Source organism: Trichosurus vulpecula, chromosome 6 (assembly GCF_011100635.1).
Source record: "Trichosurus vulpecula isolate mTriVul1 chromosome 6, mTriVul1.pri, whole genome shotgun sequence".
NCBI classification, from domain to species: domain Eukaryota; kingdom Metazoa; phylum Chordata; class Mammalia; order Diprotodontia; family Phalangeridae; genus Trichosurus; species Trichosurus vulpecula.
The window spans coordinates 3,547,719-3,568,938 of NC_050578.1; the positions used below are offsets into that span (position 1 = coordinate 3,547,719).

General features: G+C 46.8%; 1 protein-coding gene across 1 annotated transcript; it reads left to right on the top strand.

Annotated features, from left to right (window-relative positions):
* Positions 1 to 860: 860 nt before the first annotated feature.
* Positions 861 to 21,168, top strand: LEPROTL1 (leptin receptor overlapping transcript like 1). The gene is made up of 4 exons (XM_036763216.1): positions 861 to 955; positions 15,257 to 15,332; positions 17,740 to 17,926; positions 18,941 to 21,168. The coding sequence occupies exons 1-4, from the start codon at positions 940 to 942 to the stop codon at positions 19,055 to 19,057; spliced, it is 396 nt and encodes a 131-aa protein (XP_036619111.1). The 5' UTR covers positions 861 to 939; the 3' UTR covers positions 19,058 to 21,168.
* The last annotated feature ends 52 nt before the right edge of the window (positions 21,169 to 21,220 follow it).

Below are 21,220 nucleotides of genomic sequence, written 5' to 3' on the forward strand. Positions count from 1 at the left end.
GAGCATATGCAATACGGGACTGCAGCTAAAGAGAGCTATGACACAGAGAAGGTTATGCACACCAAGCTAAAGGATGTTCAAACAACTGAAAAGGACTTTGAAGTTTAGTGAGCCGACACATACTCATTTTAAATAATCATAATAACTAGCATGTGTGTGGTATTTTAAGGTGTTCAAGATATGTTGCATAAGATACATCAGCTCATTTGATCTGCACAACAGTTCTGGGTGGTTTTATCATCCCCATTTCACAGATGGGGAAACTGAGGCACCAAGCAGTTAAGAGACTTGTCCAGGGTCATTCAGCCATTCCAGCCAACGTCTGAGGCTGTAGGTGAACTGAACTCTTCCTGAGACTCAGTCCAGGCCTCTACTCTTTCTAGATGAAGACAAGAGAGCCAGAGAGGGGCAGTGACCTACCCTGGGTCACACAGCAGGTGAGTATCAGGGTGGGCTTCAAACCTCAGTCTCCCTACTCCAAAGGCTGGAAAGACCTTTCCTCTGGCTTGATTGAGGGGTGGATGAGTGAGAGATAAGTGGGTGTTCCTATCCCCCAGGCCGAGCCAGGGGGCGCCCACCCGGATTCGACGCCTGCGTGAGGGCGCGTGGGGGAGCGCTGAGTGGGAACTGCGCTACGCACCCGGGCTCTCTCGCGGCTCCTTTAAGAACAGGTGCGGCGCCAGAAGCGGGGAGGGGCGAGGGGCGGGTCTAAGGGCGGGCCCGGAGGCGGGTCCTAGATTGGCCACCCAATCACGACGTGAGCGCGGGGAGGCCGCCGGGAGAGGGCGGGCTCAAGGCGGAGCGCGCCGCTCTGACGTCAGCACGTCCCAGCGCCCCGCTCCCACCCGGCCGGCGGAAGTGCTGTGTTGGGTACTTCCGGTTGTTGTCTGGCTCGTTGTGTGGTGACTGCGTGGAGGTTCTCGGGGCGTCGGCGCCGCCATGGCCGGCATCAAAGGTGAGGGGGCCGGCGAGTGGCTCTGCGGGGCGGGCGGCGGAGGGGCTGCGGGCTCGGGGCTACAGAGCGGGCGGGAGGGGCCGGGACCTCGGCCTCCTCCAAGCCCGCCTCACCTCTCTCCCTCTCCGCCCCTCCATGTCGCTGCCCCCCCCATGTTTGCCCCCCCCCGCCTGATGTAGCTGCCCCCTCCCTTGTTCGCCCCCCCCGCCTGATGTCTCTGCCCCCACTTCATGTCGCCCCCCCGCCTGATGTCACTGACCCCCTTGTTCGCCTCCCCCCCCCCCACCTGCTGTCGCTGCCCCCACTTCATGTCGCACCCCCCCCCCCCCGCCTGCTGTCGCCGCTTCCGCTCATTTCCCTCTTCCCTAAATGACTTGATCGGTGCCCGGCGCCCGGCACACAGATGGCGCCTAATAAATGCCTGCTCCCTCCTCCCCCGTCCTTCTGCTAACCACTCATCCAGCCCATTCCACGGCGAGAAGTTCAAGGGACTTGAGGGAAACTAAGGTTTCCAGCCGCATGACTACGGGGCGGGGAATTAGGAGACTGGCCTTCGACCCCACCCGCGGCACGGGGGGGGGGGGGGGGGGGGGGGGGGGGGGGGACACGACTCGGAGGTGGTCTAGGCCCCCCCTCCCAGGAAGCACCAGCTCCCGGTGCGGGGCAGCCCTTTCCTGCGGATCTGGGGTCGCCCCCCCCCCCCCGCCCCGGGGCAGTCACGTTGGTGACTCAGCCCTGGCCCGGGTTTAGAGTCTGGGGGCGAGGACGAGGGGGCGGGGGTAGAGGAGGCGCGGCCCAGGCCAGGCTGGTGGTGTTGGCTTTCGTGTATTCAGCCCCAGCCCCAGGCAGTTACTCCCAGAGAAACAATGTAGCGCCCACCAGCCACTTCCTGTGGGTTTGTGACCCCCCCAATAAGTTCAGCTGGGGGGGGGACTTGGGGTCAGAAAGGCCTCAGACCCTTGGCGGCCGTGTGGCCCTGGGCGAGTGCTCCAGCTCCTCCCAGCCTCCCCTGTGTAGCGGGGTTAATGAGGACGCCCCCCCCCTCCCCGGGTTGTTGCAGCGAGGACCCCCAGGGCTAACGTGGTCTGCAGGCTTCCCGCTGTTTCCAGTTTGGATGGGATCCTGGGGTGCCCTGGCACTCAGTGTGGCATCTGCCCCAGCCCCCCTCCGGAGAGGCTCCGAGGTGGGCAGTCACATCTGCAGCTGACAGGGCGCCTCTCTGACTCCTTGAAGGGCGTACCCAAGCAGCGTTGAACCCCGCTCTTCTGGAAGCCATCACTGGCAGTACTGGTGCTTGTACTGGGCCAGAACCCCCGTGCTCCTGCACCTTAAAGAGAGATTTCTATTGGTTCCCTTCGCCCTGTTTTGACTTGGACTCATCAGCAAGCATGTCATTCTCCAAAGAAGAGCCAGAGGTCCAGCCAGAACTGCCGCCTTGGGTTCTAGGACCCGGAGTCCGCGCCGTGGAACAAGGTGGTGGAGAGCGTTAGGGCCGGTTGTTTGTGTCTCCTGAGCTTCTGTGTCCATCGCCAGCTTGGCTCCGGACTGCCTCGCTTCCTCAGTTTTGTGTCCACTTGGTCTGGTTTTCTCCCAGCCGGCCCTCACGTTGGTCAGCGGCATTGAGGGAGTACTTTGTGCCTGGCCAATACCCGTACCAACTGAGTCGGCCCCTGCGCTCCAGGAGTGACACACCGCGCTCCCGGTGGAAAATCCACACAACCTGCAGAATAGACCGCGGAGTTCGAGGGTGGGGAAGGGGGTGCCAGGAGGAAGACTCCCTGGGTGAATCAGGAAAGGGGCCCTTTGAGCTTGGCCTGAAGGGGAAGGGGAAGAGGGAGGCTGAGCCGGCGTGGGACAGCCTGCAAAGTAGTGGAGGCAGGAAGATGAAACCAAAGTCCTTGGGTAGGTTTGATTATATTTATGACACTGATACACCCTCCTTTCACACTCAGGAACTTTGATATGAGGCCTAAGCTCTTCACTTTTGTAAGGTAGCATGAATTGAAGAATATCGTTGGAGCTGTTTTCAGAGTTGTGTAACTCAGAAGTAAACAGAATCGGGCTGTACTGTGGCTTGTATGGGGAGGAGGGAGTGGGTCAGATTAACAGGAGCGCCGCGAGGCAGCAGGTTAGCTGTCTAATCAGCCCAGAAAGGCAGTCTGGAGCCACATTGTCATGCTTGTGTTTTCTCCTAAGGGCAGTAGGGGGCCACTGAAGCTTCTTGAGCAGAGGAGTGACCTGGTCAGACCAGTGCTTCAGGATTATCCCTGGCAGCCACGGGCAGTGTGGACTGGACAGAAGGGAGCCGATGAAGGCGTGTGGTGGTCGTGATGGGAGTGGCGGCAGAGATGTTGAGGAGGTGGACTTGTCCAGCCTTTGTCATTCTTGGCTCTGGGGAGCTGACTGGCCCCTCGGGTACCAGCCTGGGGGATGGGACGTGCCGGTCTAGGAAAGTCTAGGAAGGGTGGGTTTGGGTGGAAGGCTAATGACTGGAGTTTGAGAAGCCTACAGGATGTCCAGCTGGCAGCTGACGGTGGGGGACTAGCATTTAAGAGTGATGATGGCTGGACTGTTCATTGGGGGGTTCTCTGAGTAAAGGTTATGTAGAAAACAGGAGAGGTGCTGTAAGACTGGAGAAGGGCAAAGGTCCTGATTTTCCTCAAAAAAGAAGAACGGGGGTTGCAAAGTGTGGGCCATTTCAGAGGAAATTCATTAAAGAAATGGTTAGTGAACTTCTAGGAACAGAAGTGGATCACAGAGAGCCGTCCTGGCATCATCGAGAACAGGCTGTTCCAGGGGCAGCTAGGTGGTGCAAGGGGTAGAGCACCTGCCCTGGAGTCAGGAGGACCTGAGTTCAAATTCAACCTCAGACACAACACGCTTACTAGCCATGTGACCTTGGGCAAGTCACTTAACCCTAATTGCCCTGCCTTCCCCCCTAAAAAAAAACAAAAACAGGCTATTCCAGACTGACTTCACTTCCTGTTTTGACAGGATTACTGGACTAATAAATGAGGGAATGATGTGATATAGTTTAGATTTTAGCAAAGCTTTTGATAAAATAATGTTAGTCATTTTTGTCACATCCAACCCTTCGTGACCCCATTTGGGGTTTTCTTGGCAGTGATGTTGGAGTGGTTCGCCTTCATTTCACAGTTTGTTGAGGCAGGTGGACTTGACCAGAGCAAGAGCCAACCAGTGACTAGCCTTGAGGGCGATGGCCAAAGACCATGAGGAAGGCCCCCAGAATGGCAGCTTCCCTGTGGCAGTGGACACAGTGATCCTGGATGGACAGGCAGAGCTGGGTCCTAGGCGGCATCAGTGAAAGGCATGCCACGTCCATGAAGTCCCAGACCCGTCTAGTGGAGAAGGTCTCTATTTCTGGAACTGCATTTCCATGGAACTCTGAGCCAGAAGAGCTTCATGAGAGCTCTGTATTCCACAGGGCCCAGAGGGATCCTAAAAGCCAGAAATGAGAGATTTCATAGCCAGCTCTGGCTCTGAGGCCAATACTCTTTCCACCTGTTCTCCACTCCCAGTATACAGCCAGCAGCTGCCAGTTCCAGGGAAGGGAAGAGTCCTGCTGCTCCACCTGAAGACCAGGTGTCTTTGAGGAGTACAACTCATTCAGCAAGTGTGTGTTTAGTGTTCAATGAAGCCAGTTGTGGAAATGAATTGTGATGTCATTCAGCCCGATTTAAGCCCCCTTCCCCCCACCCACCCCCCACACCATTTCAGGGTGATTTCACTCCCTCGAAGCCCAGTGTCTCTACCGCCCTTGCCCCCACTCCCACCTCTGGAAACCTTCCAGAGGTGGGAGTGGTTGGCTCTCTCCAGCTGCAAGGAGTCCTGGGTGAGCTGGGCCTTTGCAAGAATTGTCACTTGTCACCTTTGTGTGTAAGGGAAAGGGAGGGTGAATGGGGTGACTGGGGGCCCGGCTCAGCTCTCCTCTAGGCTGGAGGGTCTGTATGGACATGTCAGGGACCTTGGAGCAGAATGTATTAAAGGAGGCTTCAGGCTAAGCCACAACCTGCTAGGCAGCTGGACTCTTCCAAGCCTTGGTTTCCTCCTTAATTACATGGAGAAACAAGTAACTCACATTACCTGCTTGACCTAGTCCTTGGAGGGAGAATATTTTGTAAACCTTGCCTGGAGGGCAGGGACTGTCTTTGTGCCCTGGTTGCCTAGCGCGGTGCCTGGTATGTAGTAGGCAAATGCTTATTGAGTTGAATATTTAAAGATTAATTTATTATGCATGTAGATTATGTACAAAACTAGTTTTAAGTCTTTAGTTCAGTTTCCTTCTTAGAATAATGGACTGCAATGAGGAGAAATGCTCAGGACGCTATCCATCTCCTGACAGAGAAGTAATCCATATGCAGACTGAGACACATTTCTGGACATGGCCAGACAGGGGAATGTCATTTTCCTGACTATTCATTTGTTACATGGGTTTTTCTTTTCGAATTTTTAGTGGAGGTGGGTAGATGGAAGAAAAAAATGCTTTGTAATTAAAAACAATACAATTTACTTTTAAAAATCTGTTTTTCATACCTCTCAATCCAAGGATGAGCCTGCTAGACATATAACCCAGGTGGGTCACGGGAAGAAAGCTGGATTCCATGCACACACCAAAATGTTTAGAGCAGGAAACTGGAAACAGGAGAACAGACATAAGGAGGACAGCTTTGAAAATAACGTGTTGGATTTGTGTGCCTGAAGAGAGAAGAAGCAGGTTGTATGCGGCAGTGCAGATTTGCACGAGATGAAAAATGCCCATCTTAATTGGTAGTTGTGACACTCAGAATGAAGAAACCAGGTGATTGAAGCACGGCTGAGCAAACTGTGGTCTGGCAATGTCACAAAATGTTATTATGTTGTAAGAAAGTGAATAGGAAGAATTAACAGCAACTTGGGAAGTTGTGTAGACAGAGGCACAGTGAAGTAAACAGAACCAGGAACACAAGCTAAACGGTGATGACAACGATATGGGGGGGCGGGGGGGCGGGGATGAAGATGAACTCTGAACTTATAATGACCAAAGTTGTCTCTGGAGAAGAGATGAGGATACACCTCTCCTCCTGTCAAGAAAGCGGGGACCTATGGATGTAGAACAGTGCGTTACTTTACTGGCAGACTCGGCTGATAGGGTGCCAGATTGCCTTTTTTCTTCTCTCTTTAGGACTTTTGAATTGCAGGGTAGTTGGGGGGGGGGGCGTATATTTGGAAATGAAGGTGATGTAAAGGAGATATCCACAGGGGATTAGGACCCCAGAAATATGTTGGACTCCAGAATACGGAATGAAAAGTGTTAGTGTTGGCGCGGAATTTGGAGACCGTTCAACCCACTCCCTTCATTTCACACAATCAGAATCTTCACGACCCAGCTTGGAAGGTTACATGGAAATGCACAGCCAGGAGTAGAACTCGGTTCTTTGGTTCCTTTGTGTCCATTCATTGCACACTTAACACTGTTGTGAATTTGGAGGCGTTAATGTTTCAACCTTGAAATTCCTACTTAAAGTAGATGACCTTGGCTTCTCAAAGGCTACAAGCTCTGGCAGACTTTGCCAAGCTCAGTGGACTTTGATGGCATGTGACAAAGCAACCTAACCCCCAGAAAGGCTCATGACCATCGTTTGATCCTTTCTGTTGTTGAGGTTAGCTTGGCGTATAGTCGGTGCCTAATATATACTTGTCGACCTGATTTTTGAGACATGGCAGGTTACATTCAGCTTCCTAAGTGATGTGAAAAGGAGACACGAGTGGAGAGAGTATCTAGATGGATGGAGTCAGGCACTCAGCAATTTTTTCAGAACCATTTTCATTAGTAAATATGATGATTAGGGGAAATACAGGCTATTATGAAGCTTGTTTAACTGGCCGAGTCTTGTATCACTACTCTTATGGCACACTATTAAGCATACGTTTTACATTTAAGAGGTGAATGGTACAGTACACATCTTTGGGAAGGAAATTCCTCAGTAGTAAGAATAATTGGCTTTTCTTGAGTTCTGTAGTGATGCTAAAATTCAAATTCGGTGACAGTGATAATTTGATTTTTTTAAAATACAGATTATGCTGTGAAATTTGTCTAAATACATTGTATTGGATTCAGAAATCAAACTTAAAGGTATGGAATCAAGGAAGCCTGGCTAGACAAATTAACTGTGAAAATGATTTGAGGTATTGAGGAGATGAAACTGAGTGTGAGTTAAACTGTGGTACATGGTAGGCTGGCAGAGACAGCTAATGGTCTTGGGCTGTATGAACAGTGGCCTAACGTCTAGACTGAGCAAGGTCTCCCCTTGTCGGACACCACTTCTGGAGAATTGTGTTTGGTTCACCTGCTCCATTTTAAGAACATTGACAAGCTGGAGGGTGACCAGCAGTTAGCTGGGGAGAGTCCTTAAAAGTGTTCTATCCAAGGATAAGTGGAAGGAACTAGGAAGGTTGAGTCTGCAGATGAGAATATACCTAAGGAATAGATTCAAATTTGTAAGAACAAGAGCCATTCCCCAGTAGAGAAATGGTCAAAGGATATGAGCAGGCAGTTTTCAGAGGAAGAAATACAAGCTAGCAACAATGAAGTGAAAACAAAATCCCTAGTAACTAGAGACGTGCAGATTGAGGCAATTCTGAAATCACATCTCATTTCTACTTGGCTGGCAAAGTGACAAAAAAGCAAGATGACAGTTGTTAGGTTGCATGTTGGTGGAGCTGGGAATTGGTCCAGCTGCTCTAGAAAACTACTTGGAACGATGCCCCAAAAGTCACTAAATTCTACACGTTCCCTTTGATGCAGAGATACTACTACTAGGTCTGTAGCCCACAGAGGTCAAAGAAAGAGAAGGACCCCGGGGACAAAGAGGGTACCCCTCCCCGCCACCAGGCAGTGGGATTAAGTGATTTGCCCAGGGTCACACAGCTAGTAAGTGTCAAGTGTCTGGGGCCAAATTTGAATTCAGGTCCTCCTGATTCCAGGTTCTGTGCTCCATCCACTGTGCCACCTAGCTGCCCCTACAAAGACATCTCTAACAGCTCTTTTTGTAATGGCAAAGAAAAGGAAACTAAAGGGGTGTCCATCAACTCCAGAAGAATGGGACAATTTATGCCGTAGGAATGTAATAGAATACTTTCGTATGGTAACAAATGACAGAAAGGTCATTTGCAGAGAAACCTGCAAAGACTTGTATGAGCTGATGCAGAGTCAGGTAAACAGAAGGAGGCGAGGAATAAGCATTTATTAAGCATCTACCTTGTGCTAAGGGGATTTACAAATAATCTCTCATCAACGTGTAGCTGCCATCACCTGTCAGCAGTGGCCGCCTTAGCTCCAGAGGGTACAGGTGGGGACCACAGGTGGGAGTTACAGAGAGACGTTTCAGACTGGACAAAGAACTAACAGCTCCCTAATTGGAATGGGTGCTGCCTTACTTAGGAGGAGGTCTTTTCCCTTTCACTGGAAGTTTAGAAGCACTTGCTTATTTATCACATTGTAAAGAAGATTCCAGATTAATTAATGTGATAACTTAAAAGTTACAGGATAATAAAATAACTCCATATAAATTGGCATTTCTGTATATTAACAAAATTTAGGAAGGAGAGGTAAGGAAATTCGAACTACAGAATATATAAACTGCTTGGGGATTTACTTACCAAGACACACAGGAGCTATATAAAACCACAAATCATTATGAAAATAAAGGCAGGCCTAAGTAGAGAAATATTAATTTTCCATTTACTAAAACAGACTTGGGAACAATTTAAAATATAAAACACTTCATGGAAATAAAAACACTTAGAGAAATACTACTTTCTCATAAGTGGGTCAAGCCAATATAATAAAAAATACCTAAATTTACTTACTCATTGTCATAATAGTGAAATTCATTTGGGGGGACAGGAAGGCCAAGCATCTCAAGGGGTTTATTTTTTTAAGTGTGAAGGGAAAGGGCCTAATAGTACTACATCTCAAATACAAAGCCTCAATCATCAGAAATGTGTGTTACTGATGAAAACAGATCAGTCAGTAGGATAGATTGGGTGTACAACATATAGAAGTAAACAAAAAATAATTGTACGCTTTGATAAACCAAGAAATCCCAACTCTGGGGTAAGGATTCGTTCAACAAAGACTGCTGGGAAAAGTGGAAAGGGGTTTGGTGAAAATTAGATTTAGACCAACCACTTAAGTACTACATACCAAGGAAGCTTCAAACAGACATGATAACATTAATAGCTAGCATTTATGTAATACTTAAAACATTTGCAAAGTGCTCTGTAAATATCTCGTTATCATAATATCCCTAGGAATTAGGCACTATTATCTTAATTGTACAGATAAGGAAACTGAGGCAAACAGGGTAAGTGACTTATCCAAGGTCCAATAGCTCATAAGCATCTGGAGCTGGATTTAATTCAGGCGTTCCTATCTCCAGGTCCAGGGCTCTGTCCATTGTACCACCACCTACCTGCCTTGAATAGAACTTGGATATAAAAGGTCATATTATAAACAAGAAATATTGATGAGAGAAAATCTTCCTCTCAGATATATAGACAGGGAACATTTCGTAATCAAGATGATCACAGAGGATGAGATGGAAAATGTTGATTATGTAAATTTACAATCAAAATATTAATTACATAAAAGTTTTTTCACACACGAAGCCAGTTTAAAGTTAAAGTTACAAGGGTAGCTGGGAAAAAAGTCTTTGGAGTCAGTTTCTCTAATGAAGATTCATCTCCCTTATATAAAGAACTGATCCAAATTTTTAAAAGTAAGAGCCATTGCCTAATAAACTAATGATAAAAGAATATAAACAGGCAGTTTTCAAAGGAAGAAATCCAAGCTATTTATAGCCATATGAAAAATTCTCCCAATCACTAATAATAAAGGAAGTGCAAATTAAAGTAATTCTGAGACCCTACGTCACACCCATAAGATTGTTAAAGTTGTCCCAAAAAGGAAAGTGACAGTTGTTGGAAGGGCTGTGGAGAGAGAGGCACACGGCTGCACTGTGGGAAGAGCAGTGTGTGGTTATGGAAAGCAATTTGGAGCCCTGTCCCTGATGTCACCAGACCGTATATACCCTGACCCAGGTAAAGAGAGCACAAGAAAAAAGAAGCCCCATAGGTACGAAAACCTTTGTAGCAGCCCTTTTTGAAGTGGCAAAGACCTGGGAACTGAGAGATTGCCCATCACTTGGGGAATGAGTGACTAAGTGATGCCACATGAATAGAATAGAAAACTAGAAACAAGACCCTCCATCTCTTGGCTCTGACCATTCTCTCTGGTCATCCCCCAGGCCTGGAATGCCCTGCTTCCCTAACTCATAAGAAACTACAGAAAAGATGTCAAAGAAACCTGGGGACACGTGTATCGACTAATGCAGAGCGAAGTGAGCAGAACCAGAACAATTGATACGATAACAACGGTCAAATGACTTTAGAACTTTTTTAAAAATCATAAATGTTATTTTTTCCTTCTGATTAATGCAATGACCAACCATGGTTTCAGAGGATTGACTGAGCGTGCTACTCACCTCCTGACAAAAGAATTAATAGACTCATGGCACTGAGTAAAAGACATACGGTTTTTGGCCTTGGTCAATATAGGAAAAAAATGTCCCTTAACGCTACATATTGCTTACCAGGGTTTTCTTTTTTTTTTCCCCAATTAGTGGAGAGAGAGAAAATCCTTGTTAATTGAAAAAAGTAAATTTTAAAAATTTTTAAACAAACAAAAAAAAAGATTCAGATTGAACCCTAGAGCCTGTGAGCTAACTTCTCACTTTGATTCTGTGTAATTTAGGATTAAAAAGAGCTTGATGTTGACACTATGCATAGTTTTAATGTTTCTTGCCTAGCATGATTGGGTATTGGACTTTAGTGACAAAATTTTTCTTGTAATTAAACTAGTCTTGTATGTGCAAACTGAAGATGATAAGGAGTTGGACTTGTACTCTGTGGCATCACTTCCTTGGGAAGTTCCTGATAAGAGACTCATTAAACTGCAGCTAACCCTTACTCAGACAAATACTCCTAGATCAGATAGGCTGCTTGTTACTTATTAAATAACCAGGAAATCTTTTAAAGGTCATTGTGTGTTTGTGGATCATTCTATGGGAGGAACACTGATTAGAGTCAGGAGAACTGTTTTTTTTTTTGAACACTAATTTGATTCCTAACCTTAGGGTAAATATTTTAACCTGTTTGTTGTGTTTCATTGGCTGCCCTTTGGGAATGTTGTGAAGGTAACATTTTCCTTCTTGGTAGATAAGATGCTATATAAGCTCAAGGTGATATTAGAGTAATATTAGATTACTATTAGTATTAATATTAGTAATATTATGTCATGGGGGTGGGTTTTTCCAAATATTTTCTTTTTTCCCAATTACATGTAAAAAAATTTAACATTCGTTCTTTAAAATTTTGAGCTGAATTCTCTCCCTCCCCCTTCATTGAGAAGGCAGGCAATTTGACATAGTGTGTATATATATATATATATATATATATATATATATATATAGATATATATAGATAGATAGATATATATATATAGATATATAGATATATACATGTGTAGTCATGCAGAACATTTCCATATTGGTCATGTTATGAAAGAAAATGCAGACCTCTCCCCTCCAAAAAACCAAGAAAAATAGTTTTTTTTTGTAAATGCCTCTATCAGCATTTAGACTCATCAGTTCTTGGTTTGGAGCTGGATGGCCTTTTTCATCCTTAGTCCATCAGAACTGTCTTGGATCATTGTATTACTGAGAATAGCTCAGTCATTCCCAGTTGAGCATCATATAATGTTACTATTACTTTGGGCAATGTTCTCCTGGTTCTGCTTACTTCACTTTGCATCACCCTGTGTAAGTCTTTCCAGATTTTCCTGAAAACATCCTGCTCATCATTTCTTACAGCACAGTAGTATTCTATGACAAGCATATGCCACAACTTGTTCAGCCATTCCCCAATGGATGGGCAGCACCTCAATTTCCAGTTCTTTGCCACCACAAAAAGAACTGCTATAAGTATTTTTGGTACAAATAGGTCCTTTTCCTTTTTCTTTGAGCTCTTTGAGGTACAGACCTAGGTAGTGGTGTTACTAGGTCAAAGGTTATGCACAGTTTTATAGCCTTTTGGGCATAGTTCCAGTTACAGTTCAGAATGGTTGGACCAGTTCACAACTCCACCAACAATGCATTATTGTCCCAGTTTTCCCACATGCCCTCCAACATTTGTTATTTTCCTTTTCTATTATACTAGCTAATTTGGTAGATGTGAGGTAGTGCCGTAGAATTTTTTTAAGCACTTATGAGTACTCATGAGAAAATCCTTATTTGGATTATCAAATATCAATAACCAATTCTTAAGGTAAAATCTTAAGGGGCAGCACAGTGGCGAAGTGGATAGAGGGTTGGGCTTGGAGTCAGGAAAACCTGAGTTCAATCCAGCCTCAGAAACATCCTGACTGCGTAACCTTACACAAGTCACTTACCCTCAGTTTGCCACTGGAGAAGAAAATGGCAAATCACTCCAGTATCCTGGCCAAGAAAACCTCAAGGACACAGGGTCACGAAAAGTCAGAACTGAAACGACTGGACAAGAAGATAAAATCTTAATGATGCAGTTCTTTCTTTTCCTGAGACTGAGAAAGGATGGAAATGTTAAGTAAAAAACTCTTTATCACGGTGTCCCAAATTGTTAGCATCTTAAATCTGATAAATATGGTAAATATGCTTTATTCCATGGCAGACTTTGATCATGTCAATGCCTACATGCAACATCAGCTTAATGGCCCAGTAGTTTTTAGAGGTTGAAAATATTACCAGTTTAAGTTTTCTCCTGGACTTAGTTGCCCAAGTTCATAAGAAGATAAACAGACCTCCACCTTGCTATTGTGATTATATGGCTGTCAGTTATACTTCCCAACCTCACATCCAATCTATTGCCGAGACCTGTTGATTTCACCTTTGAAATCCACCCCCTTCTCTCCTCTGCCCCTGCCCCTACCCTGATGCAGTCCCTCAGCACCTCCCATCTGAGTAGCTGCCCAGGGAGGTGGAAGGGGGTCCTGCCTGCCTCAAGCTCTTCCCCACTCTAGTTCATCCTTCCTACAGCCACCAAAGTGATTTCCCTAAAGCTCAGGTCTAACCTTGTCATCCCCGTCCTATACAATAACCTCCAGTGGCTCTATCTTGTCTCCAGGATCAAACACAAAATGCTTTGTTTGGCATTCAGAGGCCTCCATAGCTTGGCCCCCTCCTCCCCTTGCACTTTTCTCACGCCTCATTCCCCAACCTGTACTCTCACATCCTGTGACATTGGCCTCCTGGCTGTTGTACAAACAAGACCCTCCATCTCTTGGCTCTGGCCATTCTCGCTGGTCATCCCCCAGGCCTGGAATGCCCTGCTTCCCCAACTCTGCCTGCTGACTGCCTGGCTTCCTTTAAGTCCTAACAAAAATCCATCTTTTACTGGAAGCCCTCCCAAAATCCCCTTAATTCTAATGCCTTCCCTCTGTTGATTAGCTCCCCCCCAACCCCATCACACTGTGCACTTAATCGGTGTTTATTGACTGACTGACGGATTGTACACCCATTCCCTGTAACAGGTACACCAACTAGCATCATTTTCTAGTGCTATAATTAACATCATAGCCAAAGCCCAGGAATCGGCTCATTTTTTGTGGTATAACAGTGTCACTGTGGAAGTCCACGGCCATTGTCAGGCTGTTGTGAAGCCGTAAGTGATGCCATTATGCTCGAAGAAATATGCTGATACTCAGTGTTATCCTCAAGTACTGATTTCGAATACATGACACTTTTCTGCCTTGAGACACACTTGTTAACTCCCCTTTTATCTTCAGATAGTATGATCTGGTGGTTTGGAGAGGGTGTTTCCAACCACCATTAGCCATCACGTGATGAGGGTACATTGTACAGTCTAACAATATTAAAGAAATTAAAAGTCACATTGTTACACAGGTAAAAGACGTTGGACTTCTGTCTTCAAGGAGCCTCCTGACCTTCCTTTTTTTTTTTTTTTGGAGGCCATCAGGGTTAATGACTTGTCCAGGTTCATAAGTGTCTCAGGCTAGATTTGAATTCGGGTCTTCCTGACTCTAGGGCCTGTGCTCTATCCGCTGTGGCACCCAGCTGTCCCCTGACATTACTTTTCAAAGCATTTTTTTCTTCTATCTATTGATTTAGTCAAGGTCAATTCTTTGAAATACCCCAGATCTGGTTAGAGGTGAGAAGGCTATCAGGGAAGGCTTTTTTTCTTTTTTTTTTCTTTAGGATTGGGGAGACCTGATCATATTTGAAGGCAGGGGTGGGGAAGTGAGAAGAGCTAGTGGAGAAAGAGATTGAAGGTCACTGAAAGAGATCAGTTGACTGCTAGTAGAGGAGGCAGGAGAAAGTGCAGGCCAAGCCACACTGAGAAGGATTATCGGTAGTGAGGCATTACCTTAGTCGTGTTAATTGTTTTCCTAGTGTTGAACCACACCTAAGAACCCACTCATCGTGAATACTTTGGGGGATATATTGTTACAGGGTTAGGTTGTTGGAGGGTTTTTGCTGGAATTTTATTTTATTTATAATTTATTTGTTTACAGTTTTTTTCACCAGTATTCATTAGTCATATTGGTCTATAGTTCTCTTTTAAGTACCCCCCAAAAGATCATTTCCATCTGCCCAGTAGAATGGAAAAAACAGATTCTCTGCTTATTTTTATAAAAATGTCGAATTCAATCTTCATTACTTTGCAAACCCTCCTGCTTGTCTAGGCTCCTCTCTGAATCTTCTCCTCTCCTCTGTGCATTTTTAGAAGCGTTGCTTTTTGGGAAGCATTCCTGCTAAACCTGCCTCACCTAGAGGCAACCTTTCACCTCCTCTCCTCCCTCCCCCACACACCAGTATCTGTAAGTAACCTCAGTCTAGGACATTGAGATTCATCATACTCAGCTGCATAGTGTAATGAGTTTGGAATGGGATACCAAAATTGAAGAATGAGGTGATATGATGTGAATGTTTTGAAAGTCTGTACTATTTTATCTTTCAAAATACTGCAAGAGACCATTAGTTGGAGACTGGATGATTGAGATACTCAGTTCCATATGTGGCTTAATTTTAATACCCCTTCCCTTTTAAAAAGAAAAGCTGAATTTTTTACTTACAAGGTTTTCTTTTTTATGACGTAGCTGAGTATGGTCAGCCAGATAATAGTACTGTTGTAGCTGTGATTTCATTTAGTGAATGAATATTTCTATTTTGTGTGCTTCCCTTGCAGCTCTGATCAGTTTGTCCTTTGGGGGAGCGATTGGGCTCATGTTTTTGATGCTTGGATGTGCCCTTCCATTATACAAGTATGTATGGACATTTTGTTTTTGCTTGTGTTAAGGTTGTCTGTAAAAAAAAGTGTTTTAATAATCTGACAAGGAGTCCCCACCAAATCATTATGTCCCCCCAGGCATGGGGATCAGAGGCCCTACTTTTCCATTCCAGCCTCTGTGCTGATCAAAATAACGATGGCCGTAAAAAAAAAGTTACCAAACTGAGTTAAGTCTTGAGATAAATGTCCCCTGTCAGAGCATTTGGAAGACAAATCTCCCACGTTGGTCATTTGTGCCAACCCCTACCAGACCAGGAATCTCTTTTGATAGAGACATAAGGCATTTATTAAAGACAGTGTGCCAAGCACTGGGAATATAGATACAAGTAAAAAGCATGTCTGTCTTCTTTCACAATATGACTTATATGGGAACATGTTTCAAATGATTGTACGGGCATAGCCTATATCAGATTGTGTGCCATCTTGGGGAGGGGGGAGATTTGGAACTCAATATCTTATTAAAGTGAATGTTGAAAACTAAAAATTAATTAAATGTTTTTCAAAAAGAATGTATCTGCCCTCAAGGAGCTTACATTCTAACGGGGAAGACAGCACGTAAAAGGGAGTCGACCTGGGGGTGGAGGAGAGTAGGTACCTTCAGGCGGTCAACGTGGCAAAGTAGTCTAGAGTCAGAAGGCCAGACAGGTTAGAGGTGAACGTGGTTGGTGGGGACATGTCCTCCGGTGAAGGTTGGGAAGAGGAAAGGGAGCAGCCTTGGGGGTGGAAATGCCTCCAGGGGAGGAGGCCTGGGCATAGGCAGGTGGAAGAGTGGGAGGTACAGCCCCAAGAAATGGTTATCCAGGCTTCAAGAGCTAGAGTGAGGAGGAGCCCACCACCTCCCGAGTCGGCCCAGTTCCTGATTGGTCGGAGAGTTTCCTCCAGCCTGAAATCAGCCTCTGCAATTGACATCCCTTGCTCCTAGCTCCTCCCTCGAGCACAAAACAGGACGAGCCCAATCCCTCTTACAAGTGGCATCCCTTTGCTGGACACATAGAAGAGAGCTCCGTGAGGGCTGGGGGGCGCAGGAAGGAACTGGTTGGATGAGAACAGATGCTTTCTGCAGAGTGTGGTGGGAAGTCAGTCAGACAGACAGGAAGGTGCGGCCAGATCAGGAGTTTCCACTTGGTGTGGCAGGAAGCCTCAGAGCCCTGTTGTGGAGCACAAGAGTGAAGTGAAAATGGGTCTGGGCCTAGCATTTGAACTAGAGAAAAAACGAGTCTGAGAGAAGCCGACCAGGAGCTAGGCGTGCTGGCCTTCCGGTCTGGAGAGCTAGCTGCTGATGCCTCATCAGACATTTGGGAGCTGGGTGGTGATAGGCCTCAGTCTCCTCCTCTGTGAGATGTAATTTATACCTGGTGCAGCCCCTTCCACAGGCTTCTTGGTAGAGAACTTTGCAGACCTTAGAAGTGCTAGATGAATGTGAGCCACTGTTAGAAGGATCTCAGCTGGAGGGTCCTTGGGGAGGAAGAAGGAAACAAAGACAAAATGCCCAGATCCTTAGGCTCCAAGAAAACTGCCCAGGGGAGCACCCCTAGGATGGTGAATAAGGGCCAAGAGACCAGGCCTGAGGAGTAAAGATGGCCTGGGGCCTGTGATGCCTGGGGTCTGGGAACCTGGGTTAGCTTTGGTTTTCTAAATGATTTGATAACTATTTCATTAGGCTTACTTTGTAATCCTGTGAATTTTATCTTATTAATTTAAAAAAGATCATTCTGAGAAGCGGTCCATGGACATTGTCAGGCAGCCTGACTGAGGGGATCAAGGAAAAACACCAAAGAGGCAACCCCAGTGGGGCCAAAGTGTTCAGGCACTAGATCTGCGTTCTCGGGCACATCACTTTCTCAGAGCTTCAGCTCCCTTGTCTGTGAAGTGAGGGTGTCCTTGTCCCACTGGATCCCACGGGGTTAATTGTAGGAAAGTGCCCTACACACCTTCAAGCATTATCAAAATGTGGAGGGCATTTGGGAGGCCTCAGACAACAGGCCTGGAAGCAGTGAGTTGGTTTCTTCTATATTGGTGGGGGGAGGGAAGAGCCAGTCAGGGACCTTCAGCTGCTCTGTCATTATTATCAAAATTCCCCTGCTGTATATAGCTTGTCGTTTGTAACTTAACGAGGAGGATAAAGACATGAGTCTTGATCCTTGAGATTCTAAAAAGCCTCTTGGTTTTTAGCATCTGAGCAAGAAACCCCCTCCCTGGTTGTGATCCTGGGTGGGGGGCATTGGAAAGATGAAACACGCTCTCCTAGTGCATGCAGCAGCAGAGGCCTCTTTTAAGGAAAGGTCCTGGTTCTTTGAAAAGATCGATGTTATTGTAACGTTAGAAGAGCTGCTTGGACAGCAGGAGCTTGAGTGATCCTCATTCTTTTTTTTTTTTTTCAGCCAATACTGGCCTCTGTTTGTTCTGTTTTTTTATATCCTTTCTCCTATTCCGTACTGCATTGCCAGAAGATTAGTGGATGACACAGATGCCATGAGCAATGCTTGTAAGGAACTCGCCATATTTCTCACCACTGGCATTGTGGTCTCTGCTTTTGGACTTCCCATAGTATTTGCCAGGGCACATCTGGTAAGTGTGTCATAGAGAAGGGAGGGGGAGAGAGGAAGACAGATGGCTATAGAGACCAAGAGACTAGGAGACACAGAGGAAGGGGGAGAGATGGGTGGATGGATGCATGGATAGACGCGTGGAGGGATGGGTAGGTGGGTGGGTGGATGGATGGGTGGGAGGGTGGATGGATGCATGGATGGATGCTTGCATGCCCAGTATTCCTAGGTTGCCACAACCAAAGACTTCATCCCTTGGTGCCAGCCTCCTGCTGGTGAGCCTGTTGCCAGCTCCATGTGCCCCACTAGCACAGCATCTGAGAGCCGAGGGTGCCCTCTGCACCTCGATGAGGCATCAGAGAAGAACGTGGTGGAGGAGAGGCCATCGTTCAGGAAGGCCTGAACTCCACGGTTAAGGCCACCCACCAGTAGTCTTTTTGTACTTTCTCTTCCTACCTGACATTTCCCCAATGCACTCAGGTTTTCAGAGTGCTTTGAAAGCGTGATCACTTGTGATCCACACAGCTCTCCTGGAAGAGAGGTACTGCAGATACTGTCTCCCCATTTTATAGATAAAGAAATCAAAGCTGGGGAAGTCATTCCCATAGGTTCACTCAGGAGGAGTCAGCAGAAGTTGAACTCAGGTCTCTCCTGACTCCCAAGTCGAATGGACTGTCACACACTCCTTGTCCCAATCATCCCAGCTCCTCTCCTCTGCCCTCATTTAAGCCTCGAATGCTTTGTGAGAAGTCTGCCCAGAAACGAGTTAAGGCAGATGCCTTTAGAAGCAGAAACAGGAGCGCAGGGTTGCTGCTTATCCCATTCTCCATCACTGAGCCCAGTTATCTCTGAGAGACCAAAACTAGATGAGAGCAGCCAGCAAACGAGACCCACTCATCGCCAACAACTGCCAAAGTCTGTCTGTCGGTCTGAGCCGGTACCGTCCCAAGGGCCAGGGAGCAGTTGTGGCCAAGGGCATCAGAGCTTGCTGGCTTCGTGAGTGAAGTAACTCAGAGCTCCTTCCTTATCTCCCTAGATCGAGTGGGGGGCTTGTGCCCTGGTGCTCACAGGCAACACGGTCATCTTCGCAACAATCCTCGGGTTTTTCTTGGTCTTTGGCAGCAGCGATGACTTCAGCTGGCAGCAGTGGTAAGAAGGAGCTCGGCCGCCGGACTCTCCCAGCCGGACCTCTTGTCTTTCGGTGGCCGGACGGGAAGAGGAGACGGTCGAGCAGGCCTCGGGTGGCTGGTCTTCTGGACACAGACTCTTCTCTCTGCTGCAGGGTGGAAGAACATTTCCGCAGTGACTTGCTTAAGAGTTCACAGACTTTCGTTTTCTCAAAGCTGGGGTGGACTCCTTGCTTCTCTGCTGGGTTGGGATGTCCCCGTTCGGCGGTAGCTCCATAGGCCATGCCCCTGCCTCTTTTTTAACAGAATAAGCACCACTTGAGTACGCCAAGGTAAGACCTGTTCTCCAACAGGCCATGGTCCTGGGGTTAAGGTCCAGCCCAACCTCCAGAAATCATCTCCAGTTCCCACCGCAGCTCCCCCATTACACAAACGATGCGCTCGTTCAGACGGGACGACCGGCTGCGTCGGTGGTGACACGTGGGGAAGAAAGCACGGCGGGTGCCGGAGAATGCTCAGCCTGCCGTGCCTCAGCGGGACCGACAGGTCTTGGCGGCCGGGGCCGGGTCAGGGTTTACCCTCGGCAGGCGTCTGAGTCGTGAAGAATTATTTTTGGAGTTACTCAGAAGGAGCATTTGTTGCTTCTTTAATTATTTTGCTGTTGAACTTCTATGCGGGGGTTGGAGATGCGAGAAAAGAGCTCTTTTATGCCTGGTTTTTGTTTGTATTTCTTGTGGTTATACATAGATTGAGCTACCTTGTGGGGAGCAGTTGGTGTTGCAGTTCCATGTTTGAAGGCTGTTTCTATTTCCGTGTGAGATTTTGGATCTCGTCAGCTGCCTTTCATGTTTGACTCTAGGCAGAACGGACGTTTACGGCACTACTGATGAGGAGAAAGCCCGCCCCCTCCCCCCCAGCCCCTCTTCACGTTCATTTTATACACAGTATATCCTAACTACTGTAGGTGATGATACTAACCAAGCAGGATCGCTGTCCTGTACCCTGAGAGCATTACACTTTTTCTCTTTGCCAGTCTTGAAATATTTCCGAAGTGATTTGTCCAATCTTGCAGCTCTCACATGAATAATCTTCATGTTTAGTCGATGACAACTGTAGTTAGTGCTCTGTAATGTTAGGTCACATGTAAATTAGTATTTAAGGTGAGTTTCCTGCATACCACGTTCTGTCAGACCTGCCCTTTCCGGGGGCATTCATATGGATGTGCGCTCTGTCCCTGTGATGTCACCGGCTGCCTCTGCTGCCGCTTTAGATGCAGACTGACCCACACAGTGCTCAGCTGCACATCTCACTCTTCACTGAGCGTGATCAAACTGTGTGTGTGTGTGTGTGTGTGTGAGAGAGAGAGTTCTGCCTTGTGATGCACTAGGCACATAAATAACAACTGTTCACAGGTCACCCCACTATTCTGTTAGGCCTCTTTTGGTTTCTTTTGTTTGCTCAGTGTACATCTGATGTATTTACATAAAAATGGGTTCATTCTTAGACAACGGTGAATGAGCATGATAGCTACTGTTTGTTGTTTTTTATCAGGTTTACTCCTGAAGGAAATGGGAACAGATGTTCGACATGTTCAGTTAATTCCTTTAGATGTGTGAAATCACTCTGCATTGTTTTTCTAGCTAGGAAATGAGCAACAAGATGGTAGACTGTGCAAGTTTCCATGTGGCCCCCTGCCCTCTCCCCCTTCAGTGGGGCTGAAAAAGACCTGCAATGTTCACACGTTTGTGACCGTATTAGTCCGAGTGTGCTGAGTAAATATGCAATAGACAGCTGTGGATGTGATCGAGACCTTGCCGTGCCTGCGACCCCCAGCCCGTCTGCTAGGCCCTGGCCCCTCCTGGGGAGCTCACTGCTCTCTCCTGTTTATTTCCTTGGCCATACAGTCTTTCTTCTACCTGCTGCATACACTTGTCATATACTAATTGCGGTGGTGGGGCAGCACCGTGCCTCAGAGCTTGCCCAGGAGGCTTGACGTAGTGCTGCTGCTGCCCCTGGTCTCTAGGCTAAGATACTTAACATGTGGCTTTTCCATAGAACATGCATTGATAGAGCATTGCTGTCCAAGAGAGGGAAAAGTTTTGATGACAAAACAATAAAGATTTTAAGTTCTTGTTTTCGCTTGTGAGATTTTGTTTTTTAAGCAAATACATGTGACATCCTGTCTTTTG

Coding starts and splice junctions, on each gene's coding strand:
- LEPROTL1 (XM_036763216.1), top strand. Junction 15,333..17,739: donor TGTGCCCTTCCATTATACAA/GTATGTATGGAC, acceptor TTTTTTTTTCAG/CCAATACTGGCCTCTGTTTG. Junction 17,927..18,940: donor TATTTGCCAGGGCACATCTG/GTAAGTGTGTCA, acceptor TTATCTCCCTAG/ATCGAGTGGGGGGCTTGTGC.